The sequence below is a fragment of the Nycticebus coucang genome, chromosome 12 (genome assembly GCF_027406575.1).
Source record: "Nycticebus coucang isolate mNycCou1 chromosome 12, mNycCou1.pri, whole genome shotgun sequence".
Classification (NCBI taxonomy): domain Eukaryota; kingdom Metazoa; phylum Chordata; class Mammalia; order Primates; family Lorisidae; genus Nycticebus; species Nycticebus coucang.
The window spans coordinates 101,735,196-101,763,103 of record NC_069791.1 but is presented as its reverse complement, the minus strand read 5'-3'; the positions used below and the strand labels follow the sequence as shown (position 1 = coordinate 101,763,103).

General features: G+C 43.1%; 2 protein-coding genes across 12 annotated transcripts in view; one reads left to right on the top strand and one right to left on the bottom strand.

Annotated features, from left to right (window-relative positions):
* The window catches only part of UBN1 (ubinuclein 1), a 37,107-nt gene extending 18,397 nt beyond the window's left edge, over positions 1 to 18,710 (bottom strand). For 4 of the 5 annotated variants that reach the window (XM_053557350.1, XM_053557353.1, XM_053557352.1 and 1 more), the window contains exons 1-7: positions 18,575 to 18,710; positions 12,556 to 12,843; positions 10,351 to 10,437; positions 9,806 to 9,901; positions 8,472 to 8,606; positions 7,372 to 7,475; positions 6,237 to 6,675 (exon numbers count right to left, since the gene is read on the bottom strand). In XM_053557350.1, coding sequence (XP_053413325.1) covers positions 6,237 to 6,675; positions 7,372 to 7,475; positions 8,472 to 8,606; positions 9,806 to 9,901; positions 10,351 to 10,437; positions 12,556 to 12,804 — 1,110 coding nt within the window. In that variant the 5' untranslated portion in view covers positions 12,805 to 12,843; positions 18,575 to 18,710. Of the gene's footprint in view, positions 1 to 6,236; positions 6,676 to 7,371; positions 7,476 to 8,471; positions 8,607 to 9,805; positions 9,902 to 10,350; positions 10,438 to 12,555; positions 12,844 to 18,403; positions 18,540 to 18,574 lie in introns of those variants that run through there. The other variant, XM_053557351.1, reaches the window with a different exon arrangement.
* A 687-nt stretch (positions 18,711 to 19,397) lies between these two features.
* The window catches only part of GLYR1 (glyoxylate reductase 1 homolog), a 41,009-nt gene continuing 32,498 nt past the window's right edge, over positions 19,398 to 27,908 (top strand). For 4 of the 7 annotated variants that reach the window (XM_053557359.1, XM_053557358.1, XM_053557356.1 and 1 more), the window contains exons 1-3: positions 19,398 to 19,553; positions 20,579 to 20,615; positions 21,561 to 21,640. In XM_053557359.1, coding sequence (XP_053413334.1) covers positions 19,516 to 19,553; positions 20,579 to 20,615; positions 21,561 to 21,640 — 155 coding nt within the window. In that variant the 5' untranslated portion in view covers positions 19,398 to 19,515. Of the gene's footprint in view, positions 19,554 to 20,578; positions 20,616 to 21,044; positions 21,065 to 21,560; positions 21,641 to 27,908 lie in introns of those variants that run through there. The other 3 variants (XM_053557362.1, XM_053557361.1, XM_053557360.1) reach the window with 3 other exon arrangements.

Genomic DNA, 27,908 nt, shown 5'->3' with positions numbered 1-27,908 from the left:
ATAGTATAAGCTGAAGAATCCAACTATACAAAAGGCCAGTCCTCCAGTCTGTGCCAAATCCACGTGTTAGTGGACCTGTGGAATTCAAATCCATGTTGTTCAAGGGTCAGCTGTACTTCTGTGAATGGATGAACCCCTGCTATGCAAACAACTTAAACCAGACCCATTGGTTTCTGCTCTTCCTCCCGTGTTCCCCACTTCTAAAAATCACACTCTCATCTTCTTAACTCCATCCACTCCCTTCTTTAGAACCCATCTGTGGCTCTTCCCAAGCCTAGAATCTAATTCAAGCTCCTTCACGTGGTTTTTAGGATCACTTCAGGATCTGGCCCAGCCATCCATCAACTCACCCATCCTCAGCTCCACTATCTGCCTTGTTATAAGCCCATGTTCCCCAGTGGCTGCCTCTAGGCCAAGTCTAATGTGCATGTGCCCTGACAGAACTTCTCTTTTACCTCAAGTCTGGCTGTCCACCTGACCATCCACTTAGCAATCCGAACATCATAGAGCTTATTTTATTATGTTCGTCCTATAGTCTGCTGATTACATCTCTATTGGTCCACTTACAGGACAAGCTCATAAAGGGCAAGAACTGAATCTCATTCGTCAATATTATTTCCTCCAGCTGCCTATCACATAAATATTTAGTAAATGTTGACTGAGTGAATGGATGAATGAACAAATGAACAGATATCACTATAAAACAGCACACCAGAGGAAGAAAAGCTTAATACTAAACAACCAAAAATAACCTGGAGAAGATGCAAAATTCAAGCTTTTAAAGATCTCCCGGCTAAAGAACAGCCTGAGATAAAAGGGGTGAAATGGACAGATGGATAACAGAAAAAAGCGCATGACTTAATCCATTTGTGGGACAATTTCTTACACTTTTAGAAACACTTAGAATTTTACTTTGGCACTTGGAAGGTACTGGATTTCTGTTATTAGTCTGAGAGAAAATCAAATGGAGTTACTCTTTTGCTTAAACTTATACCACTAGTTATAAGAAAGAATTAATATGAAGGTACTTCTGGATCTTAAAACTTTAATGTGCATTTCAAATGGCCCACTATTGGTCAGACTCTTCAACAGTTTAAGTTTCCAATAAAATTTATTTTTAAATAGCCATTTGTCTAATACTTCAGAAACTTTCTGTGTAATCTGTGAATAGATTTTTTTTTTTTTTGAGACAGAGTCTCACTTTGTTGCCCCCAGTAGAGTGCCATAGCTCACAGCAACCTCAGACTCTTGGGCACAAGGAATTCTCTTGCCTCAGCCTCCTGAGTAGCTGGTACTCCAGGAGCCTGGCACAACGCCCAGCTATTTTTAGAGATAGTCTCACTCTAGCTCAGGCTGGTCTCGAACTTGTAAGCTCAGGAAACGTGCCGGCCTCGGCCCTCCCAGAGTGCTGGGATTACAGGCAATAGCCACTGCGCCCGACCTCTTTAAATAGATTTTTCTGAAGCCTTTTGAACTGCATAACAGTATCACGGATGGGCTGATTTTATACTGAAAAAAATTAGTTTAACTGCTATAGTCTTAAAGTAAATCTATTAAAAGAGCAACTAGATATATACCTGATATTCTAGAAATAAGTTAGGTCCCTCACCCCTAACAAGAGACACTCTTACCCCAGTAGTGGTATAAATTAATCAGCCTTAACCAACTAGGAAATGAAGTTAAATCAAATACCCCATCATGCTAACTTTTATATAATAGTCCCAACAGCTTTTTAATGAGCTTTGTTATTTATTATAAGAAAAGCTATTGGGGTGGAGGGAGGGTAATGGTGTGCTCTCACCTAACAGGCACAATGTAGGGATATTTGGCCCACCTCCTAGGTGAAGGGCTCAACTCCAACCTGAACTTTACCTAACAAACACAATGTAACCTAATTGTTTGTACTTTCATATTAATCTGCAATTTAAAAAAAAAGAAAAGCTATTGTTGACTTTTAGCATCTAACTCAAAATCTTACATACCATACCCATTTTTGCAGAATAAAATGAATCTGGCATGACTTTCTTCTTTAAAAAATCAAGTAAGTTGGGGCGGCGCCTGTGGCTCAGTGAGTACGGCGCCGGCCCCATATGCCGAGGGTGGTGGGTTCAAACCCAGCCCCGGCCAAACTGCAACAAAAAAATAGCCGGGCGTTGTGGCGGGCGCCTGTAGTCCCAGCTGCTCAGGAGGCTGAGGCAAGAGAATCGCTTAAGCCCAGGAGTTAGAGGTTGCTGTGAGCCGTGTGACGCCACGGCACTCTACCCAAGGGCAGTACAGTGAGACTCTGTCTCTACAAAAAAAAAAAAAAAAAAAAAATCAAGTTAAGTTTTGGGTTTTTTTCCACCCTACCTTATTCTCTTTGGATCCATCTCTCCCTGCATTTCTTGTGATGCAGGAGTTCTAACTCTACAGGGGAGCAAAGTAGAGGAGAAGGTGGCATAGGGTATCTGTTTCATTTCTGTTCTTAGCATCATCCCTGTTTTATGCCTGACCGAAGAGGACCAAAATAAGCCTGGGTCATCTGTATGGCCCAGGCTGAGTAACTGCCAAACTATCTCAAGACAGTAATCTGAAGGGCCATCAAACCTGAGTTTTCTCCGTATCTATATTTTCTAATAACTAAGACAAAAGATGCAGTCAATGCACGTTAAGTGAAGACAGGTAAGGCCATCAAACTGCTGGATTCCCCGAGGCTCACAAAAATGTACAGTACAAGTGAGTAAGAAATGAAAGATCAGCTAATGAGAGAAGAAAACAGTAAACACAGCATGGGTATCCACCAAGGCGTCCCTCTTGGAGGACCTCTCTGACATACATATGTCTTCAAAGATATTTTTTAAAGTTCTAAGAAATACTATTATTTAGTTAGAAGATAAATCTAATTTTTGCTTCCCACAAAGAAAAGTTCAATACACATGGGTTTAGAATCTGCTATGTACAGCGCAGATTGCAAAAGAGGAACACAGATTACTCCTGTGAAGAAATTCCTCTGACCCAGAGAGGTGCACTCTGGTTCCCCAATCCTTTGGACCTGGACTGCTCTTATGACTTATTTTGACCAAGAGTGTAGTAGAAGTGATATGATACACACAATCTGTAAGGCTAGATCTCAAGGGCCTTGTGGCTTCCAATGTTACCCTCTTGAGATGTTGCCCTGAAACCACCATGCCTTGAAGAAGATCAGGATGATGGACCAAAGAGAGAAGGCACACCAGAACCTGGCCAACTTGCCAGCTGGATGCAGCTGCAAGTGTGAGCCCAGATAGGATCAGAAGAGGAACTACCCAGCAAACCGAGGTCAGGAGAAATCAATCACTATGTTAAGACAAAGTCTTAGCGTAGTTTTCTAGACAGCAATGGAAATTGATACATATATTTAGGCCAAGATTTAAAATCTAACCAATCTTACCATAAATGGAATAAAACAAAAAAATAAGGGGAGTAAAAACAAAGTGAAAAACACATAACACTGCTAATGTTATAGTTAAATACATCAAGTTTAATTTAAATTATAAAAGTGCAATGTCTATTTTAAGATCTAGAATGGGGCTCCTTATCAAGGTCCCAAATATCCACATGTGGCTTTTAGAATTAAATGCAATTTTTACATACAAATGCATTCTTTCCCTGGGAAGACCATCTTTCCCAGCAGATTCTCAACAGGGTTTTGGGGTTCAGACCACTCATGCACACAGGCAGGGGGCACTGAGTGCTCCAAGTGCAAGGCCATGGTAGGGACAGAGTACCTGGAGACGCTTTGGAGTAGCATAAAATAACTTTCTAAAATAAGGCTTTTTAATGCAACCATTACAAATAATGAGGGAGGGCGACGCCTGTGGCTCAGTCAGTAGGGCGCCGGCCCCATATACCGAGGGTGACGGGTTCAAACCCGGCCCCGGCTGAACTGCAACCAAAAAATAGCTGGGTGTTGTGGCAGGCACCTGTAGTCCCAGCTACTCGGGAGGCTGAGGCAAGAGAATCACTTAAGCCCAGGAGTTGGAGGTTGCTGTGAGCTGTGTAATGCCATGGCACTCTACCCGAGGGCCATAAAGTGACACTCTGTCTCTACAAAAAAAAAAAAGAAATAATGAGGGCTTGATAATAATATTTATTACGTGAAAAAAGGAGACAATTATTCACAACTATAATTACAACTGCATAAAAACATACACACAGAGGCTAGAAAGGAATATGCAAATAGATTGTTGGGAGAATCAATCCCATACGCCTCCCACCCATTTTTCAAAGCTTCTTACTGCTGTTATAGAAAAGCAAGGTAAAGACTAAAGTATTAACTTCATACTTGAACACTGTACTTTCAAAGCCAGAACAGCAGCCTCTTCTGGTCACCACTTGTTGATGGGAACCAGAACCCTGCCATTGTCATGCCCAAGAGCTAACTGGCACTTGGCAACCACTGAGGAGGGAGAGCTTACCAAACCAGGTGTCCATTCAGTGCGGCTTTCTTGCACTGTTTCAGGTTGTATCCTTTCATTTCCACTAAATTTGCCCCTATCTTTACCAAGCAAATGAAATAATGAGTTTCAGTAATCAGACTAAAACACAAGCAATGGTCGGTATGGGGACACATCTAAAAATCTGCTTTGACTTTTCTCTAAAAAATGACTAGGTATTGTCATATAAACCTTACTTAAATCATTTAACAAGATTTCAGAAGCTATAAAACAATTTGATTACAAAGCAGAGGATTGAAGAGAACAACCAGAAATGTTTTTAACATAAATTCTGAGAGCAAGCATAGGGCAGCAGACTCAAATATGCCAAGTTCAGAGTCAACTCCCCAATTCAGTGTCATATTAAGATATACTCAGAATCCCTGACACGGCACAATTTATTTAAATCATTACATTCAAATAGAATATTTGTATGTCCAACACTGCCCAGGAGCTAACAAAGATAAACTAAAAATGTGAATAAGATATATGATTTGCTTTGTATGTTGTGTTCAGGTATTTTTTTTAGAAATGAGAAAATCATTTATTGAACCAATTGACATTTTTCCCTGCCCTAAGACATAAGGGATATCATAGGTAACAGTGATTCTGAAATGATATGAGAATCACTGGTTTAAAATCCATAGCTATAGAGTATAAATGCTATGGAGCTGCATTACAAGTTGTGATGCTTAGGGTAAAATGTTATTTTAACTGAAAGGTAAATGTCATCAGAACTAACAATCCATGTGTGGGTTATAGTTAGAAATGTATTCCTGGAGCAGCACATGTGGCTCAGTGAGGAGGGTGCTGGCTCCACATACTGAGGGTGGCAGGTTCACCCCAGCCAAACTGCAACAAAAAATAGCCAGGCGTTGTAGCAGGTGCCTGTAGTCCCAGCTACTTGGGAGGCTGAGGCAAGAGAATTACCTAAGCCCAAGAGCTGGAGGCTGCTGTGAGCTGTGACGTCACAGCACTCTATCGAAGGCAACAAAGTGAGACTCTGTCTCAAAAAAAAAAAAAAAAAAAAAAATGTATTCCTGAATCAACAGTTCTTAGCACTTAGGGATCAATACCCAAGCATTGGAGAGAACAGCAGCAATAGCTGCTACGTGCTAAGGGTTGTTACTGTCGTTTTTTAAAGAGGCACAGATAGCATTCAAAGTTGAGCTCCTTTTCATTGATCACAATTTAGGTACTCCTGTAATCACTGAGCAATACTGATGACACATGATACAAGGGAGCAACTGAAACCGAGTGGCAACAAAGCATACCCTAAAGTGTGACTTACATGCTTGCCAACTTTTGTCAGTTTTCAAAATCTTCAAAATCAGCTGTTCTAAACTTGTGGGTTGAGACCTACAGGAACTGTCTTAAAGGGCTGCAGCATTAGGAAGGTTGAGAACCACTGTTCAAAAGAATACGAAGAACATGAATCTCTGACTCAGCTGCCTGCTGCCAACATCAATGTCAGTCTAGTGCACAAAAGATAAGATACTATGTGGAAAAGAAACTGACAGGCAGAAAATAGAAAAATTGTCCTGGAAGAAAGTCAATTTTCCAGAAATGAAGAAACCAAGAAAGGCCTAAAAATGATGCCTGATGGGCAAAGCTTACACTGTTTCTTCACTCAGGATGAGAAGAGAGGTTGGAAAAAGTGAATATTTTAAGTGCCAACTCACTAAAGGTTTCTCTGGGCATCAAGCTTCACACGGTGCAGAACCAACGTCAATCTGCCCGAATCACTTCCAGGAAAGCCCAGCCACATTGTGTCAACCATACCTGAGTCAGTTCCTTAACGCGCCTCTCCAAGGGTGCTGGCAGGCCTTCGGGGAGAGATGAGGGCTGCCTGAATTCCTGGTCCAATCCCACCCCAAGGGAATCGCTTCCATCATCCATATCACGGAAGGGGCTGCCTTCTGGAGACTCACTAAGCAGCTGCTCCAAGTCCAAATCAGTCAGTGAGTCCATGGCTGTGGCTGCCTGGAGCAAATCATTGTCAGATGTGGAGCCGAAGAGTGAGAGCAAAGGGTCAGAGGTACCCTCCAATTCCCGCAGGCCTTGAGCTTCCACCGATGAGACCACTATAGGCTTATGCTCTTCCTCCCTTTTTTTCTGAGCCTCTTTCTCCTTCTGAAATTTCTTTAGCATCTCTTTAACGCTTAAAGCCCCAGAATACTTCTTTTTCTTCTTCTCCTTACTGGCATTGAGGGCTGTGAAGCTGCAAGCAAGAGGGAAACTTGTTACTCAGGCTGCAGGACACCTCCAAAGGGAAATTCAAGAGGCCTTCACCCATCCCAGGGCAATGGTCTCCAGGAGAGCCTCAGTCACAGTCCACCCTGTTATCACTCCTCCCTCCTCTTGGCATATGGAGCTCGTTCTTGCTTGAGACCAAAGCTTGAGAGTTAATTCAGGTTAGCAAACCAGTGTCACATAATGCTAATTTTCCGATGGGTTTTTAGAAACCACTGCCAGGCTGAAATAAAAGGTTGCAAAAGGGGAGTTGGGGGAAGCAAGAGAAGTATTTAAGAGAAAGCAGGAGCAGCAGAGAACAGCAGCAACTTGAAGAGCAGCTGGGGGTGAGACCAAGTGAGAAGGAAGCATGACCACAGAAGACAAAGGGAAAAACAGCAGAGACAAGAGGAGAACTAGGGCAAAGAGAGGAGTGCCCAAGAGAACAAGAAATATCAGCAGTCACACAGTGACAGAAATAGCTGCCAACACTGACAGTGGAACTATATGACACACAGAGAGGTGAGCATCAATGCCCGGAATGGCACTGCGAAAGGTATGAGGAGCCCAGGAAGGCCAGGCCTGCCGCCTCTTCTGAAGCTGTGGGGAGGAGGTGAGTCAGCTCCCAGGTGTCCTGCCCTAACAGTTCAGATGTTATCCTAGCAAAGAAGCTGCTGCCTCTCACCCGGCTTTGGAAAACTTGGACTTTTTCGATTTCTTCTCCTTGTCATAAGTGTCATCTTTTTTCTTCTTCTTTATCTTCTCACCACCTTCCTTCAACTTCCGCTTCTGAGAATTAAAGACAAGGCACAGTTACACAGCTCCCTAACTCAGGGAGCAAGTGCACTTACTACACAGCACTGGCCTTGCTCCGCCCTGGGCACATCTTGAGACTTGTCTAAACAAAAGCTCTCAGATCAGTCCCTGGACCACAAACCCACAGCATTCCCTCTGACAGTATTTCCTAGAAACACCTGAGGCTGAGACAACAGTGGCCATCCTGGAGCCTGAAAACCTTCCAGTTCAAAATAAGCTATATGTGGGCCCTACCTCTTCTTTTAAACACACAGCCAGAGATAGACAGATTTTTTTTTTTTTTTTTTGAGGCAAAGTCTCACTTTATTGCCCAGGTTAAAGTGCCAAGGCATCAGCCTACCTCACGGCAACCTCAAATGCCTGGGCTCAAGCAATTTCCCTGCCTTAGTCTCTTGAGTAGCTGGGACTACAAGCACCTGCCACAATACCTGGCTAATTTTTCTATTTTCAGTACAGATGGAAGGGGTCTCACTCTTGCTCAGGATGGCCTGAAACTCCTGAACTCAAGAGATTCTCCCACCTTGGTCTATCAGAGTGCTAGGATTACAGGCAAGAGCCATTACACTCAGTCAAATTTTAAAATATATTCATCTTAAGACTAACCGGTAGGATGACAGTCCTGGGAACTGAAGTCCTCTACATGTCCACAGAAGAGGTGAGCAAGGATGGTGAACAATCCCTTACTCCACACCCTTGACTGCTCTTGTCCTACCCTATGACAACCTCAAGAAATGACCCCTGCTGAGAAGTCACACGATATGGAAACTATGACCAATAGCTGAACAAAGCCCCTCACAGTCATGTCTTGTCATGGCACATGTGTAAGAGGTGAACCATCAACCTGGCACAGCTCTGCCTTTCCACCAGCCTCCTGAGCCATTCCTAAATGGTCACATTCTGGCGAGTCACCTACTGATCTGATATGGTCATGGCAAAAAGCATTTCTGAAATCCAAAAGCATGTTCTAACCTTTGGAGATTTTTTCTTCTTTTCTTTAATGAAGTCATCCTCAGATTCAGATGCTTGTCTAAACTGCAGGGTTCCCGAGTTAATGTAAAATCCTCCATATTTTGTAGTCAAAGAAGCAGGAACAAGCTCATCATACTGAAGAGGGGAAACAAACTGTCAGCTCCAAGTTCTGACTGTATAGCCCAAAGGTGCAAAGTGGGTCTCAACCGAGAGATGTGACTATGTTTCTTGGTCTCACTTCCAAGAGCAGGCTAAAGCCATCCTTCTGGTCAATCATGAATGTCCAAGTATGAGTGTTTTAGACAGATCTGGTTATCATTTTCAGTTGAAGGAACTAATGCTCATATCAGGAACATCATTTTCCTATCTCATCAATGCTTCGACTGCCTCAAGCTAGAAAAAGGGCAAGCCCATTCCAACCCTGCCACCTCCTTCCAGGCCCTTACCTTAGCTATTGGAGCTAAGATGGTGATTCTGCTATCACTTTTTTTTTTTTTGTAGAAACAGAATCTCATTTATCGCCCTCAGTAGAGTGCTGTGGGGTCACAGCTCACAGCAACCTCCAACTCCTGGGCTTAGGCGATTCTCTTGCCTCAGTCTCCGGAATAGCTGGGACTACAGGCACCCGCCACAACGCCGGGCTGTTTTTTTGTTGTTGTTGTTGCTGTTTGGTGGGGCCGGGTTTGAATCTGAGAGGGTATATGGGGCTTGCGCCCTACTCCCTGAACCATAGCCGCTGCCCGGCTTTTTTTTTTTGAGACAGATTCTCACTCTGTCACCCTGGGTAGTGTTGTGGTGTCACAGCCTACAGCAACCTCAAACTCTTAAGCTCAAGAGATACTCCTTTTTATTTTTTATTTTTTTGTAGAGACAGTCTCGCTTTATGGCCCTCGGTAGAGTGCCGTGGCCTCACACAGCTCACAGCAACCTCCAACTCCTGGGCTTAAGCGATTCTCTTGGCTCAGCCTTCCGAGTAGCTGGGACTACAGGCGCCCGCCACAACACCCGGCTATTTTTTGGTTGCAGTTTGGCCGGGGCCGGGTTTGAACCCGCCACCCTCGGTATATGGGGCCAGCGCCCTACCGACTGAGCCACAGGCGCCGCCCTCAAGAGATACTCTTGCCTCAGCCTCTGAAGTAACTGAGAGTATAGGGGTCTGCCACAATGCCCAGCTAGTTTCTAGTTTTTGTAGAGATGGGGTCTTGCTCTTGCTCAGGCTAGTCTCAAACTTCTCAGCTCAAGCAATCTACCTGTCTCGGCCTCCCATAATGCTAGGATCACAGGTGTGAGCTACCATGCCCAGCCCTGATATCACATTTTCATTAACTACTTACCGCCTCAGAGTTATCGATGAAGGAATCAGATTCATCATAACCATACCCCATATCAATCAAGTCCTGTATTCGGTCTTTCCTATGTTTCTTTCCACCCTAAAATTTAAAAGCATTAGAATATATACTTTTCTGATAAATATACAGAATTGTTGCCTTGACGTTCATCAGCTACTGACTAAAGCTGATAACACACTGCAAGAGTCTCTTTCACACACATCCCTCTCCCCATACTCCTTCCCTAAAGACCTTTCAACACAAGACAGATGATATCTGCATAAAATGGCCTGTTATGCTTTATACCAAAACATTTCCTCCAAAGTGGGTAACAGGCGCTTCTTGTTCATTTGTCTGGGTAACGCTACACACTAGCTCTACATTCTTTTCCTGTACCTTCATGTTTTTAATAACTGCATTGTGTTCTCTCCAACCTCTAAACTTATTTACACATCAGTGCTGATAACATGATAATCCACTAAATGAATATGGAAATGTTTAGAAACCTCTCCCACCCAATGAGGTTTTATTGCCCAAAAGAGAAATCTTACATATTTTTCTTCAAATTTCCGGGCAAGAACCTCCACTTTGTGTCTTTCCTTTTCTTCGTCATTGAAAGGATCTGAGAGATCTTTCTTCTGTAAAGAGACCATTCCACAAAAAATAATCACAAAATAGTCCCACACTCCTATTCACAGAACCTTTGCTGACGATTCAACACATGTGCTGCACAATAAAAACTGTTTTTCAGAAAAAGGTAGGCTACATGTTTCCATCTCATCAGTGTTTATCCTACTTAAAAATTTAAGAAAGTAAAAGTTACATTCATGTAACTCAGCAAAATTTGATTCATTGCCTATAATGACACCACTGCACTCTAACTTGGACAACAAAGTCAGACTCTGTCTCAAAAACAAAACAAACCAACAACAACAACAACAAAAAAAACACTTTAAAAATCAAACTGATTTGGGCAGCACCTATGGCTCAAAGGAATAGGGCGCCGGCCCCAGATGCTGGAGGTGGCAGGTTCAAACCCAGTCCTGGCCAAAAACTGCAAAAAAAAAAAAAGAAAATCAAACTGATTTTTCAAACACCCCAAGGCTACAAACATAATTCTGGCAAAAAACAAAGTAAATCTTTTTTAAAAAGGCAGAAAGAAAGAGACTCAGCACCTGTAACACAGTGGTTACGGTGCCAACCACATACACCAAAGGTTGGCAGGTTTGAACCCAGTCCAGGCCAGCTAAACAATGACAACTGCAACAAGAAAATAGCCAGGCATGTGGCGAGCACCTATAGTCCCAGCTACCTGGAAGGCTGAGACAAGAGAATTGCTTAAGCTCAAGAGTTGGAGGTTGCTGTGAGCTGTGATGCCACAGTACTCTACCCAGGGCGAGACAGTGAGACTCTGTCTCAAAAAAAAAAAAAAAAAAAGGCAGAAAGATTTCTACCTATCCAGGTAAAGGAACTATCCAGAATATTAATTACTGTTTAGAACAGTGATTTTTTTTCAACTGGTATAGCATACTGGTTTGCCATGAAAATTTTTTGAAATCATTTATTAAATTATATTCAAAAGAAGTTCAAAGCACAGCTAAGTATATTCTTTTTTTTTTTTTTTTTTTGTAGAGACAGAGTCTCACTATACCACCCTCGGGTAGAGTGCCATGGCGTCACACAGCTCACAGCAACCTCTAACTCTTGGGCTTACGCAATTCTCTTGCCTCAGCCTCCCAAGCAGCTGGGACTACAGGTCCCCGCCACAACGCCCGGCTATTTTTTTGTTGCAGTTTGGCCGGGGCTGGGTTTGAACCCACCACCCTCGGCATATGGGGCCGGCGCCCTACTCACTGAGCCACAGGCGTCGCCCTAAGTATATTCTTTTACTCTTTTTTTTGAGACAGAGTCTCACTCAGTCACCCTGGGTAGAGTTCTGTGGTGTCTTCACAGCTCACAGCAACCTCAAACCCTTGGGCTGAAGCAATCCTCTTGCCCCAACCACCCAAGTAGCTAGGACTACAGGCACCTGCCACAACACCCACCTAGTTTTTCTATTTTTAGTAGAGATGGGGTCTTGTTCTTGTTCAGGCTGGTCTCAAACTCCTGAGCTCAAGCAATCCATCTGCCTCAGCCTCCCAGAGTGCTAGGATTACAGGCAAGAGCCACCGCACATGGCCTCACTCTTATTTTTTTTTTTTTTGACCAATTTAAGTGTTTTTTTGACCAATATAATTTAAGTGCTGCAGGAGTTTAACCATGGGGGTTCAAGCATGTTATGAGATTAAAAAAAAAAAAGGGTCAAAAAACACTGGTTTAGAAGACATGAACAGTCTGTCTTTTCTTTGTCTGGCAATACACTAGGCAGAGAGCAAGATTCCCTTAGAAAAGGAAAATGTCTAGCATGGAATTCCAACACTGGAACAGTGAGGGACTGGTTTCATTTATACATAATATTTATAACCTTGGCAGGAAAAATTTATTGGCTTTTAATTTACACCAATCAGCCATAATTCTAATTAGCTTTACATGTACCATACATTTTTTTCTGGTATAAATTTGGAGAATGCATTGTTCTAGAAAAAATTCTCCCTCTTCATGTACAGAGGCAAGACTAGGAAACCAGGTGCTTCCCTTGAGTGAGTGATATGATTTGGGGGCAAAGCCTTACTAACCCCACTACAGAAGTCCCATGTGTACATGCTGACACTTGTACATTAGGTCTGCAAAGTAACTCTGGGGACACTGAAGTATACCTTATCTCCGGGTGGAAGGCCTTTCACCTTCCCTCGTATATTCTTCACCAGCTCTGGGTAGAAGAATTCTGGGCAGCGTTTATGATCGGGTTCAAAGAGGGTGAGTGTAATTCGAACAGCTGCTGCAGCCGGCTCACAGTCCTGATGCTGTTCTGATCCCCCAACCTCTTCTTTCCGGGACTTCTTCAAAAATGCAGGATTCAAAGAACCTGGGAGAGAGGTGAACTGGACCCTGTGGGGCTCCGACATGGCTACCAACAAGTCTTAGCAGGTGTCACTGCATGGCTTCTGTTAACAATGAAAAGAAGGGCCAAGTCAAAGAAAGATGATAAAAATAATAATATCCTTGTCTAATTATACAGAATTTAAGTTTTTCTCTTCTCAAATCCCATTTTACCAAAAAGTTCAGAATTAAGCATATAAGAATTTCATTGTCAAAAAGAATCCATGGGCAGCACCTGTAGCTCAGTGGGGAGGGCGCTGGCCACATACACCCAGACTGACAGGTTCGAACCCAACCTGGACCAGCTAAACAATGACAATTGCCACAACAACAACAACAAAAATAGCTGGGCACTGTGGCAGGTGCCTGTAGTCCGAGCTACTTGGGAGGTTGAGGCAAGAGAATCACTTAAGCCCAAGAGTTTGAGGTTGCTGTAAGCTGTGACGCCACAGCACTCTACCAAGGGTGACATAGTGAGACTCTGTCTCAAAAAAAAAAATCCATTGTTAAATTACTATTTATTGCTTTTTTTCTACTTGAATAACATTCATCCCTAAATGTTTTCACCAAGTACAAAAATCACCCCAAATATCATCGTAAGTCATACTTCCTTCCAGTCTTTTTTTCTATGCATCTATACTAGATCTTTGACCTCAGAGAACCCATGCTGACAGAGCCTTAAAAATCCTCAAAATCAGTCTGAGCCCAGTGGCTCACACCTGTAATCCTAGCACTCTTGGAGGCCAAGGCAGATGGATCACTCAAGGTCAGGAGTTTGAGACCAGCTTGAGCAAGAGTGAAACCCCACCTCTAAAAATAGCCAGGTGTTGTGGTGGGCACCCATAATCCCAGCTACTGGAAGGCTGAGGCAAGAGGATGGCTTGGTCCCAAAAGTTTGGGGTTGCTGTGAGCTATGATGCCATGGCAGCCTACCGAGGGCAAGACAGTGGGACTTCGTCTCTATCTCCAAAAAAAAAAAAAAAAAGAAGACAAAGAATCTTCAAATCAGATTTCTGCAGTAGCCTATAATCCTAATACTTTGGGAAGTCAAGGTGGGAGTAGTCAGGAGTTCAAAATCAGCCTGAGCAATAGCAAGACCCTGTCTCTACTAAAAACAAAAATTAGCTGGTAGATATGGCAGGTGCCTAAAGTACCAGCTGGAGGCTGAGGCAGGAGGATTGCCTCTAACCCAGGAGATTGAGATTGCAATGAGCTAAGATGACACCACTGTCCTGGGTGACAGAATGAGACTGTCTCAAAAATAAACACAAATTTTAAAATATAAAAATAAAAAAGAATCCTCAAAATTGCAAAGACCACTAAAGAATTTAATTATTTTCTGCTTAATTTAGCCAATGCTTTTTCTTTGGCTGAGAATAATCTTTCTGAAGACTTCTTTATTTTTATTACTAGTTTACTTTCACTTGGAGCCAATTTTCACAAAGACAAAGCTTTTATCCTTAACAGAAGATACTGCCACCCCTGAGATAGTAAAAAACCAATAGCTCAGGAGGGGTGTGGTTAGGTTCACTTCCTAACAAAGTTACAAGCTCCCTGAGGGCCTGTCCCTCACCACCAAACACAGGCCTTGGCAAAGTAACGAATTATCACATGCCAAAGACCTTCAAAGTCACTTGAGAATAGTCAGAATAGATTTTGAATTCCAAATATTTACAGATATAAACATGCTAATACATGCTATATATACATTATTTTGTGTGTGCTTCACGTGTAATTTGGGGGGGGGGAGGGTTGAGACAGAGTCTCACTTTCTCACCCTCGGAAGCAACCTCTAACTCTTGGACTTAAGTGATTCTCTTGCCTCAGCCTCCCAAGTAGCTGTGACTACAGGTGCCCACCACAATGCCCAGCTATTTTTTTGCTGTAGTTGTCATTGTTGTTTGGCAGGCCTGGGCCAGGTTCAAACCTGCCAACCCCAGTTTATGTGGCTGGTACCCTAACATTCTAATCTCGAACTCCTAAGATCAGGTGATCCACCGGCTTTGGCCTCCCAAGTGCTGGGATTACAGGTGTGAGCCACCATGCCCGGCTGCCCTAACATTCTAGTGTGAACTTTCTACCATACCAATAAGGATACTCATTATAGCCTTGTTTGTGGAAGAAAAATGATAGAAGCTACCTGAATGCTCAGCAATCAGAGAATGGTTGAATATATTGTAACCTTCTTATTGATTTATAAGGACTATTGATATTATACGGAGTGACCATAAAGTTCATGTACAATTTAAAATCGTATGCAATCTAAAATTGCACATGAACTTTTGCACTGCAAAAGACCTGTATATGGGTTATAGTATATATTATAAATGTATGATGTCTGTCATACATCTCTTATAAGTCCTTTTTCCTGTTTTGCTATTTTGTATTTAACTTTGCCTAGAATGAGGTATGACAAAAGAATGTTAACTTTTTTTTAAGAGACAGAGTCTCATTTTTGTCACCCTCTGTAGTGTGCTCTTGCATTACAGTTCACAGCAACCTCCAGCTCTTGGGCTTAGGCGATTCTCTTGCCTCCCAGAGTAGCTGGGACTACAGGCTCCCGCTACAACGCCCAGCTATTTTTTTTTTGTTGTTGCAGTTTGGCTGGAGCCGGGTTCAAACCCACCACCCTTGTTATATGGGGCTGGCGCCCTACTCACTGGTGCTGATATCTCCTCTCATTTCTTTTATGCCCACAATGCTCTTCTCCAATCAAGTCTTACAGAAGAATTTACCTACATGGTCTTTCATAGATAGTTTTCACAATTAACTCTTTAACCCCAGATGAATTTACTAAGCTATAAGATGTGAGGAAAGGCTCTAATTTGATCTTTTCCAGCAATTACTAAAAAATCTTTTCACCTGCTGATTTGGCATACATTATACAGCAACATCGCAGGATATCCAAAGTCTATTTCTGAAATCCAAATGTTATATTAATTTACTATTTAGAAATTCTTCAACCAGTACTGTACTGTTTTGAAAAGTTTTATAGTATATTTTAATATCTCAAATTAAAAGTTTACCTTTATTATTCCTTTTTAAATAATACATGGTTATCCTACCCTGTTTATGCTGGCAGGTTCCCCAAAAAAGCTCACTCCATTTTGAGTGCCAATAAATCAGGAAAATTTACATGTATACATTCATATATATGTAGATGTGTTTGTATATATCCAATATGCATTCTTCCCATTATGACCATAAAATTTCAATCTATGACACCAGATAAGGGAACAAAACATCTAAAAATGAAAAGTTAAAATAATTCTAATCAAGCAGCAAAGTGATTATAGTACAACAGGCTTGCAGTGCAAAAGACCATCTACCAATATGCACCAAGATGTTGAGAGATTCACAAAAAAAAAAAAAAAAAGGGCGGCGCCTGTGGCTCAAAGGAGTAGGGTGCCGGCCCCATATGCAGAGGTGGCAGGTTCAAACCCAGCCTCGGCCAAAAAACAGGAAAAAAAAAAAAAAAGGCCCTCAGGACACTGTGATACACTGGGTTGTGAAATAATTCCCAGCTGGAGGTTTACAGGTCCACCCTGATAGAGCAGACACAGTCTCACTAAAAGAAGGGAATCAACAAGTTGGGAATCAACAAGTTAACCAAGGGATGTAGGCGTCCTGAAAGTGGCAATCAGATACTAGCATTCATGTCTAGGCAGTAATTGAAAACTTTACCTCAGTCCAAGTTTTAGAGACCACACTTAAATCCACCTAAATGGTAATACTGCTCCTTTTCAATTGCATAAGTGACTTTGAAAGCCTAACAAGGTATAGAAAGAGAACTAGAAGATAAAGTAAATCAACCCTTTAGTATATTAACACTCAGAAGTTAAGATTCTGGCCAGGTACGGTGGCTCACACCTGTAATCCCAGCACTTTGGGAGGCTGAGGTGGGTGGACTGCCTGAGCCAGAGTGAGACCCCATCTCTAAAAATAGCCGGGAGCCTGTAGTCCCAGCTACTCAGGAAGCTGAGGCAAGAGGATTGCTTGATCCCAAGAGTTTGAGGCTGCTGTGAGCTAAGATGTCACAGCACTCTACTGAGGGTGACAAAGTGAGACTGTGTTTCAAAAAAAAAAGAAAGAAAGAAAAAGAAGTTAGATTCTCGGTTATTCTATACCATCATGATTATGTGCCGATGTTACCAAATTGTTCGAAACAATAAAGAGAATCTGACAGACTATGTGTTAAAGAATGACATGTTGGACTTAACGATTTTAATTTGAAATGCTCAAGAAAATGTAAGTTTGAAAGTGTTTGTATGTTTAAAAGAATCTTACATTTAACATGTTTATTAGAGTTACAATAGTTGCTTAAATCCCTGGAAAAATTTTACTATTAGGTTTATGAATTCAACTCTTTAGAAGTTTGAAGTATTTGACAGAATCAAAAATATAAAGCTTTAAATGAAGTTTAAAATATCTAAGATTTTAATAAGCTCTGTAAAAGAGTTAACTGTTTAAGGGATTTAATAAGTTAATTGTTAAACTAGTGCCTTAATTTGTCGAAGTATTTTGTTTTTATATAAACATCATTAGGTTTGTAAATAAACAGATTGCAGAGTAAAACTTAAAAGACTTAAAAATAGCTAAGTTGTTTTTTTTTTATTAAATCATAGCTGTGTACATTGATATATTCATGGGGCATCATTCCTAAGTTTTTAAACACTTAATGAGTTGGACATTATTCTAAGATTAACATTCCGTACACAAAAACATCCCTCTTAAACATCAAGTGAGGTTATGGGAAAATGCTACCTTCCTTTGTATTTGAAGTTATTCCCAGGAATTGTATTTTTTTTTATTATTGTAAATACATCAATTTAACCATTATATTTTCAAACTGGTTATTGGTCAAACAGAAAAGCTACCTAAATTATAATTAGTCTCTTCACTGAAGACTCTTTTTTTCTCCCAGGTAGAGAGAGCACCTTTACTGAATTCTTACATATATTAAAGATCTTCATCGTTTTTCCCCCAACAGGTATTCCTATCATCCACAAATGAGAACTTAGTCTTCCCTTTGCTTAAAAATTATATTTCTTATTTTCATTTCTTGTCTTATTGCATTGGTTGGAACTTCCATGATAATATTTAACAATATTGTTTGGTTGATTAAACAATCAACAATATATGTTGATTGCATGTTCCTGATTTTAATTGGAAAACCTCTATGTTCAGTGCAGTGGTGATTTAAAAATCCTATTTTTATTATTAAAATACCCCCCAATTCCTCAAAAATTAAGAATTTTTAAATTAGTAACATGATTAATTTTACTTTCTCATTACCTTAAATACACTTTAAAAATCAGTTTGTCTTTAAAACACAAACACAAAATAACAGTCTCTGCAGCTAATGCATGGTCCTTCAGGGAAAATGGTCTCCAAAGCAAAAGCAAGCTGCGCAACGTGTGTGTGTGTGTGTGTGTGTAACCTGGCTTACAACCAAAGCCTTGGTACAACCCAATTCCTCCAGGAAATACGTGTGGACCCGCCACCTTTTCAACCAAGCTGTGACTCAAGATAAGTCCGACGCTAAAGTCAAGCCAACCTTTGACTTAAGACACCTTGTGAGTCTGTAACTTGGATTGGGACTGCTTTGTAAAATTTTGTTTCTACCTGGTCTACGGACGTTACGGCAAACAGTGGCTGCAGTTAGTTCCCAGTTAATGGTTCCGTTTTAAGGTTCCCAAAGTATGCTTGACATCTGTCTTCTTGTTGTCACGACTTCTAAAGTGCCAAACCACAACAAGGCTAACCTGAGAGCCCTGTCCCAATCACCACACGCACCTTTGTCCCCTGCGCCGACGCGGGCCACAGACGTCCCCCCTCGGCGGTCCTCATGCCGACCCCGGACCCCGGGCTGCGGCCGGCTCCAGAGTCATGCCTCCGGGCGGGCGGGCGGTCGGCCCGTGCCTCGGCCCATGGCCGGGCACGCCCGAGGGAACCTCGTCAGCCGCGCCGCGCGCCGACCCAGGAGGAAGCAGAGAAATGCCAACTCGGCGTCCGCAAGCAACTCGGGAGACAACGGCGGGGCGGCTACCGAACGCCCAGGGAGAACTTGCCACCCGGGACCCGACACTCGGACACTGCCTCCGAAAGCTGGCCGTCGAAAAGAGTGCTCCAAAGAACCCAGGCGGCGGGAGCGGATGAGCGTGGACACCAGGGCCTCCCGAGCTGCAAGAGGTTGAGCAAAGACCGCCGGGCCGTGGCCCCAGGCTCGGGCGCACGGGGACTTCCAGGCCGCGTCGAGGTCCGTCAGGACAGCTACTGAGCGCAGCGACGGGGCCAACCGGCGCCTCGGGTTCGGGAATGGCCTCGGGGCCCGCGCCGAACCAACCGCCGTAACGGAAGAGTCGAAGGAGTGGAAGGCTGAGTCCAGGGGCCGGGGGCGGGGCGGGTTGCAAGGCCGGCTCCCTCCGGCGCTCAACGGGTTGCACCGTCGCCGCCGCCACTGCCGCCGCCTCACACCGCGGGCGCTTCGTTGTCACGAGCCGGAGGGAGGAGGAAGGAGCCGGGAGACTCAGCACTTCGGCGCGATGAGACCGCGGCTCCCGCGTCACGTGCCGCGCAGTCGGCCAGTAGGTTTGGGCGAGCGTGGTGACGTCAGAACAGCGGCGTGGCCGATGACAGCCGGCCTCCGTCACGTGGTCTGGCGCACTCCAATGGGCGGTGCCGGGGCGACCTGATGTTCCCGGCGGCCCGTGCGTTGGCGGTGGTTGGGTGGTAAGATGGCGGCTGTGAGTCTGCGGCTCGGCGACTTGGTGTGGTGAGTCCCGGCGGCCGGGCCATCAGATATTTGGCGGAGCTGCCCCGCTCGGCGCGGGGCTCGCGGTCAGCCCCAGAGCTGCCTTTCTATGCGCTCCAGGCCACGGAATGAGGGGAAGACGAGGTGCCGGCTCTTGCGAGAGACGCCGGGAGGAAGGGGCAGTCCAGCCCTGAGGGACTGAGGCCAGGGTGGCCACGGTGGGCCCGGGCTCTGAGCTCTGAGGCTGCCCGAGGGAGGGCTATACTCGGGGCTCAGACCCTGGTGGCCCTGCGAAGGGAGCCCCTGGTGCTGCGCGGCTTCGGCAGACGCCAGGTCCCCGGGGTTTTGCTGGGGCTTCCCGGCAGGGCCATCTCACCAGGGCAAGTCCGTCAAAATCCTCGTTACGATGGAACCGACCGGTGCGGGCGGCTTGGCCGGGAGTGTCGAAACTGAACTGCTGGCGCTGCTTGGTGAAGAAACGGAGAGGGGACTTCTCCTTTACAACCGATAGCTTGGCAGTGATCAGTACCGCTTTGGGTGCCTCTCTGGTGGTCTGCTTCTGTGTCCCAGACAACCACTCGAACCAAGACTGCCTGTCGCCGCCTCCATCGAGCTGCGTAGCTTGTTTCTCCACCCAGAGGAAGGCTTGTATTAGCATTTGTCAAAGCCGGGTTGCTCTCCTGTAGAATTAAACCAGACTTAGTAAAGGGAAGTCTGTTTATAAAGCAAACTACCCCCGCCCCCTTCCCCGTCAATGCAAAGCTGTAGACGAGTGACTCTTGGCCCTTTTGTTGTTCTGTGTTCCTTATCACTGGAAGAATGCACGTACCTATCTATACGTTTCAAGAAATGGAAATGCATTCCATTTCTTAAGAGTCTTGGGCCCAGCTGTGCAAGCCAGATTAAGAGCTCCGGTTTGCCAGCTTTTGTTCTGGCATTGGAGGATGCTTGCGGAGATTTAAGAAAATAAATTGTTTATTGAGTGGGTTGAAGGAGATGGACTGGCATTTCCAGGGCAAGTGCTGACTCTTTTGTGTTTTCTCTAGGGGAAAACTCGGCCGGTATCCTCCTTGGCCAGGAAAGGTGAGTGTCTTGCTACTAAAAGAAGCTATCTCAAGTTGAGTTTGAGGAGGTGGGGAATGTAACATGCCATTCCCCTCAATTTCTAGCGTTGAGTTAACCTGGGCCCGTTCAAATAATACTTAGAATTTTTTTCCTTAATGTCAGTTATTTTAGAAAAAGTAATACCCTATAAACCAGATCATGTAATCTGCAGTAAACCTTTATTTCTTGAATCAGAGGTTTGTCATTTTTTAAGCCCCAAAAATCAATTCTAGTTTGAATTTAGCTTTATACTTAACTCTAACAAAAGGAGAAGACATAAATTATCCAGGAAGAGAGAAATCTAAATGTAGGTTAGTGAAAAGCCAAAGTATTTTTGTCCCAACTAAGTTTAACTCTTCTTTCCATGTTGCCATATGTGCTGCTCCAGTGCATCTTTGCAGAAGTTGGCATTCCAGATTTTGCATGAGGTGATCTACCATAGCTTTCCAAATGTTCTGTTTTTATATTGCTAGGAGCCCAGGAAATGTCTTTACATTATTTGCAATATAGTGTTTTCTATGCCTTAGTTGTCCTTTATTTTCACTATTACCTCTCTCCACTTTTCTGAACAAGAAGTATTTAGAAGTGTTGTCTACTTGTGTTCAGTTATGACGGGGTCACATTGCAGAGAGAAATGATGTTAATCATAGTTTTAACTGCTTATAAAAACAGGGCCATAGCAATAAGAGGGATATTTGTCTACTGAACACTGTGCTACATGTTAAATATAGGGAACTTCTTGAATATTTGCACATTTACACATATCTCGGTAGAAAAGTTTCAAATTTGGACAAGTACTAAGTCCTGGGTTCTTTTTTATACATAATCCTTTTGTTTCATTTTTTTTCTTACCAATTTAAAGCTGCTTTCTAGCAGACTGCTGTATTGCCATCAAACCTTGTTTTTCCCCTTTTTATTGTCCAGATTGTTAATCCACCCAAGGACTTGAAGAAACCACGTGGAAAAAAATGCTTCTTTGTGAAATTTTTTGGGACAGAAGATCAGTGAGTAGTGCTCACCAAGAGTTTCCTTTTCCTTTGTTTGAGTGTTACCCTGAGTCTGAGCTGCTTTAAGGGTATACTAGGGATGGTTAGTTCAGTCGTCTTGTATATAAGAACAGCATATCGTTCTTGGTTACATACATAAATAAAGGTGCAGGTTCTTGCAAAAGTTGTCTGGGGCAGCTGACCTAGGGCCTGTAACAACGTCAGTCAGACTAGAATTCATCACCTTCTAAATGTAAGAATCACATTGAGATAGTTTTTCACATCTTTCTTTACCCATCTTCATAGGCAGTTTCTTTTACAAGAGCCATGTTTGATTCTCTTTTAATGCTGTGTGTTATTACTGTTCATTCTTGAGGTATGCAGTGAAAACTAAAATTGTGTTTACCTTACTTAAAGTTATTATTATATAATGGTGTCCTCTTTTGTAAAACTAAGTGATTTCCTCTAATATTGAAATAGTAGAACTTTATTACCATATCTGTCCTAAAGCTAAGGAAACTAATACCATTAATCAGAGGTGCTTTGACCTGACATAAGGCCATATAAGAAGTCACTGTGAGGGGAAGAATGTTAACCTGAATTTCTGGTGATTTGTTTAGCTTTTTCGTCAAGTTGATTACCTGGTTCTAGCTAATTTGGTTTCTTTAAGTAATTATATTTCTATTTGTGATTCTTATAGGTAAATATAGTTTTAGGTTTGAAAAAAATGTGAGTTTTCTAGTAAATCTAGTACTGATGGTTATTTTTTAGAAAGCAGTGTATCATAAGCAGTGTTCTTCGTTTGTTCAGGAGTGCTCTTAAAGTTTAGAGTTTGTGTAATGTGTCTACCTTTATAATATGAATACATACAACCTCAGTTCTCTGTCATAGGCCAACTTAGTGGCTTTATGGTAACGTTATTTCAGAGGAGTCACTGGCCTGGAGCTTTGAGAGCCAGAAAAGCTGGAATATTCTTGTAATGCCATGGATTCCATGAGGAAGATTGTCCTGATGCATAAAATAAGCATTGATTATGCATCCACACTCTGCATTGCTTGACACTGAAGGCAACTCCCAGGAAAGCAAATATTGTGGCCCCTGCCTTCCAGGTGCTAAGTAACAAAACATAACATTTCAAAGGGGATTACGTGTAGAAGGAATAACATAAGTAATTATTAAAGGATTCTATTAGAGGAAGAGGTCATTGGAGAACAGTAAGGTCCAAGAAGGCTGATAGAACAGATGGGATTTGAATCCAGCTGTGGATTCAAATAGAATAGAATTTGGATGAATAGGAACAATAAGGGCATTCCAGGAGGTGGAAATACTGTGAACAACTAGGCACTTAGCTCTGTGTGTCATAGGAAGAGAGAGGCTCCCTACCTGGGGTACTTGTCCTTGGGTATAACAAAGGCAATAAGGTCGACTCAAACTTTGTTGGCTAAATGAAGAATTATACAAGTCTAAAACAAAAATGGGAATTCTGCTTTCAGGGAGCCTAAAAGCCATTATTTCATTATAATTTTTCTTTAAATGCTGAAAGGCTAGATGAATAAATGTGATCCTTGTGTATAAGTATGAAGAAAATGAGAGTGAGTGAATTTCACTGCTCAGTGAGGCAAACAAATGAAGCTAGGATGTGTTCACTGAACATAGAACCAACCTAGTGGTGGTGTTGGCAGTAAGATTTCTTTTTTTTTTTTTTTTGTAGAGACAGAGTTTCACTTTATGGCCCTTGGTAGAGTGCCGTGGCATCATACAGCTCACAGCAACCTCCAACTCCTGGGCTTAAGTGATTCTCTTGCCTCAGCCTCCCAAGTAGCTGGGACTACAGGCGCCCGCCACAACTCCCGGCTATTTTTTGGTTGCAGTTCAGCCGGGGCTAGGTTTGAACCCACCACCCTCGGTATATGGGGCTGGCGCCTTACCGACTGAGCCACAGGCGCCACCCCTGGCAGTAAGATTTCTTGTTTTTGTTTTTTTTTTGTAGAGACAGAGTCTCACTTTATGCCCCTGGGTAGAGTGCCGTGGCCTCACACAGCTCACAGCAACCTCCAACTCCTGGGCTTACGCGATTCTCTTGCCTCAGCCTCCCGAGCAGCTGGGACTACAGGCGCCCGCCACAACGCCCGGCTATTTTTTGGTTGCAGTTTGGCCGGGGTGTGCTTGAACCTGCCACCCTCGGTATATGGGGCCGGCGCCCTACCAACCGAGCCACAGGCACTGCCCTGGCAGTAAGATTTCTAATCAACTAAAGTTCTGTGGGGACAGTAAGCAAGTAGATGCAGGGCAACTGCTAGATAGGATATCTTTAACCTTTTAAACTCACTTTATAGTTCCATATGAAAAATTGTTTAAAAATTAAGTCACCATGAGATTAATATGTTCTCTTTTTGTGCACAGGCAGTTAACTTAGAGAAAGTAAATAGAGGGTCAGGATCTATAGTTGTTCTGTAAAGGAAGAGCACTTTTTTAGTGGTTAGGGTTAAGGCAGATTTTTATTCATTATCTTTCTATAATCTAAAAGTAAGGTTTCTAGGTTGGCTGGTAGCAGCAGATTACTTTGAGGAATGAGGTCTGGATTGGTTACAGGCCCAACGTGCATCCAGATGCTAGTTCTACCGGCTTTATGAACTGAACAAGCTATTTCACCTTTCTAAGCCTCTGTGTCCTTCTTCATATAGGGGGATAATTCCCCCTACCTTGTGTCTATGAAGGAAAAGTAGCATCACCGATGTAGAATTTGGTAGGGCATAATACAGCACATGTTCAAAAAACATGTTTTCAGGGTATGGATGTTTCAAGAGAGGGAAGAGGTGGAAGAAGCAGGTGCCTTGAAGTAAAAGAAACTTGAGAGATAGACCTAGACTGCCTGTGAAAGAGGGGAAGAGAGAGTGTTTGTGTTGGAAAGGAAAGGAATCTGAGAGTTGGAGATTCCTAAGGATGTCAGCCAGTTATGTTCTTTTTACCAAAAAGGCATTGAACACAAACCAGCAATACATTATTCTACCTATTTTTTTTTTTTTTTTGTAGACAGGGTCTCTGTCGCTGAGGCTGGCTTACGGAGGCATGGTCATTGCTCACTGCATACTCAGACTAGTAGGCTCAAACTATCCTCCCACCTCAGCCTCCTGAGTAGCTGGAAGTACAGGTGCACACTGCCATGCCTGTCTAATTTATTTATTTTTTTTTTTAAGAGATGAGGTCTCCCACGGCACTCTACCAAGGGCGGTACAGTAAGACTCTGTCTCTACAAAAACAAAAACAAACAAAAAAAAAAGAGATGAGGTCTCACTGTGTTGCCCGGCTGGTCTTGAACTCCTGGTCTCAAGTGATCCTCCCACCACAACCTCCCCAGTTTTTGGGATTACAGGTGTAAGCCTCTGTGCCTGGCTCATTCCACCTTTATGTAAAATTGTGCTGTGTCTCACCAGGAATATTACAAGCTGTGCGTGCTTTCAAAGAGATTTGATAGAGCTGGTCAGGATTCACAAAAGGCAATTGAGTCAGAAGAGTAAGACTCTTTGATATGGAAAAGCATATACAAAAGAAAGCACAATCAGAATTTATGAAACAAGCTCGGCACCTGTGGCTCAAGTGGCTAAGGTGCCAGCCACATACACCTGAGCTGGTGGGTTCGAATCCAGCCCGGGCCCACCAAACAACAATGATAGGCTGCAACCAAAAATATAAAAGAAAAATAGCCAGGCATTGTGGCAGGCACCTGTAGTACCAGCTACTTGGGAGGTAGAGGCAGGAGAATAGCTTGAGCCCAGGATTTGGAGGTTGCTGTGAACTGTGATGCCATGGCACTCTAACCAGGGTGACAGCTTGAGGCTCCGTCTCGAAAAAAAAAAAAAAGAATTTATGGAACAGTTAATGGCCTTAAGGAGTTTGAGGAGGGAAGTGTTGTATAACTATGTTGAAGACAAATATAAGAACCACTGTGTGGGCTCGGTGCCTATTGCTCAAGCGGCTAGTATGCCAGCCACATACACCAGAGATGGCAGGTTCAAATCCAGCCCGGGCCTGCCAAACAACAATGACAACTACAACAACAACAAAAAAAGCCGGGCATTGTGGCAGCGCCTGTAGTCCCAGTTACTGGAAGGTTGAGGCACGAGAATTGCTTGAGCCCAAGAGTTTGAGGTTGCTGTGAGTTCTGACACCATGGCACTCTACCAGGGGCGACATAGTGAAACTCTGTCTTAAAAAAAAAAAAAAAAAACTGTACAAAATGAGCATTTAAGAGGTGATGGGGACAGGTATTGCAAGTGGATTTTTTAGGGATGAGAACTAACTTGTGAAGAGCAAGGCCATAAGTAGCTACAGTATAAGCCAGACTCTTGCCTCATCTTAACACTTAACAACCGGGAGAAGGTAACTAGTCCTGGCTCCATTGGTTACTAGACTCTGGCCTAGGTGGATAGGTCTGACCCAGTGGGGCTATTTCTGTATTCCTGATGAATACAGGATTTGGTCAGAGATGTTCAGTTTCAAAACTTGACACACTTAGGGAAAATAATTACGATTTTTTTATATTAGTAAGGACCTTTATTAAAGAGTAACTCCAGGTGGCGCCTGTGGCTCAGTGAGTAGGGCGCCGGCCCCATATGCCAAGGGTGGCGGGTTCAAACCCAGCCCCGGCCAAACTGCAACAACAGCAACAAAAAATAAACAAAAGAAAAAAAAAAAAAGAATAAAGAGTAACTCCATATTACAAGGTACACAATGAGTCTAATCTTTTAGAAACCTAATTTTCCTCTTTTTCCTTCCACTGCCAAAACATCTAATAAATTGTGAGAGGACCAAACCTTCTTATCAGGCATCCCTGATGAGAGAAGGACTTACTAAGATGGTTTCTTTCAGCCCTCCAAGCCAGATGCCCAAGACATACTTGCCACAATTGTGTTAAGAACTATTTTCATGGAAATATACCAAGGGAAAAATAACTTCAGCATAACTTTGCTGGTCCTACCAGGTGACCACACCAAGGATTAGGTATCAAGTGTGTGAGGGTTCACTGTGGACAGGTCTGATCAGTGGTGGTTCCCCATCAAAGTAGAGACGAGCTCAGGATTAGCAGTTTCAACAGTGACTGTGAATGGAGGAATGGAGAGAGTATTATTCATGAAGTTTGCAGATGCTCAGAAGCCATCAGAAACAGACCAGTCCAGAGAATAATGTGGGCAAACAATGGGTAGATTGCAAATAACTACCTAAGAGTTTTCATAGCAGTCTTCACATCTGACCTTCACAGCAGCCCTTTCAGGAAGTGGATAAGTTCATCCTGGTTCTTATTGTTTACAAATGAAGAAACTTTGAAGCCAGAGTTCTATGGATTTAAGCCTTAAGATGTCCAGGATCCCAACTTGAGGTACTTTTTACATTAAGCCACATCTAAGGTAGGATAGATCTGGTTGGGTGTGAGGTATCTGCGTGAAAACTAAAAGTTAAGTGTTCTAGAAAAAACTGTGGTTGATAATTAGAAGCATAATGGATTGGACCCACATGAACATACCTTTTTCTTTTCACCTCACATCTGTCTGACCCACTTTCCTACATCCAGTGCCATGTAATAGTTGGGTTTAGCTAAGTAGACAGTGAGGGCCACTGTTTGGATGTTTGCCTGAGACAACAGCATCCCTGTGCCAGGACTGGATGTTAGACCTCCTTGAGAGTGTGGGGTAGATGCTCCTCCCCCAGCAGCAGCTCCTGTCCTGCTGGAGACTCCCTTTGTGGCTGCTGTGGGAGGCTCAGGGAGCAGGTGTCATGCAACGGAACTGTAGACTGTGGCCCTAGAAGAGTGGCTGGCCATGATGACACAGGCAGCATAGCCTGAAAGCCTCATGTAGCATTTGGAGATGTTTCCAAGTCTTGAAAACAGAATCTTCTAAATCTTTCTTATCTGCAAGTCTTTGTAAATGTCTGTAACATAATAGTTGCTTAAAATTAACTAAGAAATTTTTCGTTATTTTCTTTCTATCTTTTTTTGTTGTTGTTGTTGTTGTTTGTTTTTTTCTGGTGCCCTTATTTTGGAAGAGTTTAGACTTGAACCTGTTAACCTCAAAAATCCTTAACCTCTTTTGATGGTTTTAAAAGACAAAAGGCAGACATAGAAATTGTTTACCAAGTACTGTTCACAAGTCAGAGTGGAGAAGTGAACCCACATTTGTTCACCCTTTGCTCTCACCTTTGGATTTCGCTTGTGTGTTCTTACTCTCTATTTCAGGGGTCCTCAAACTATGGCCCGTGGGCCACGTGAGGCAGTGTGATTGTATTAGTT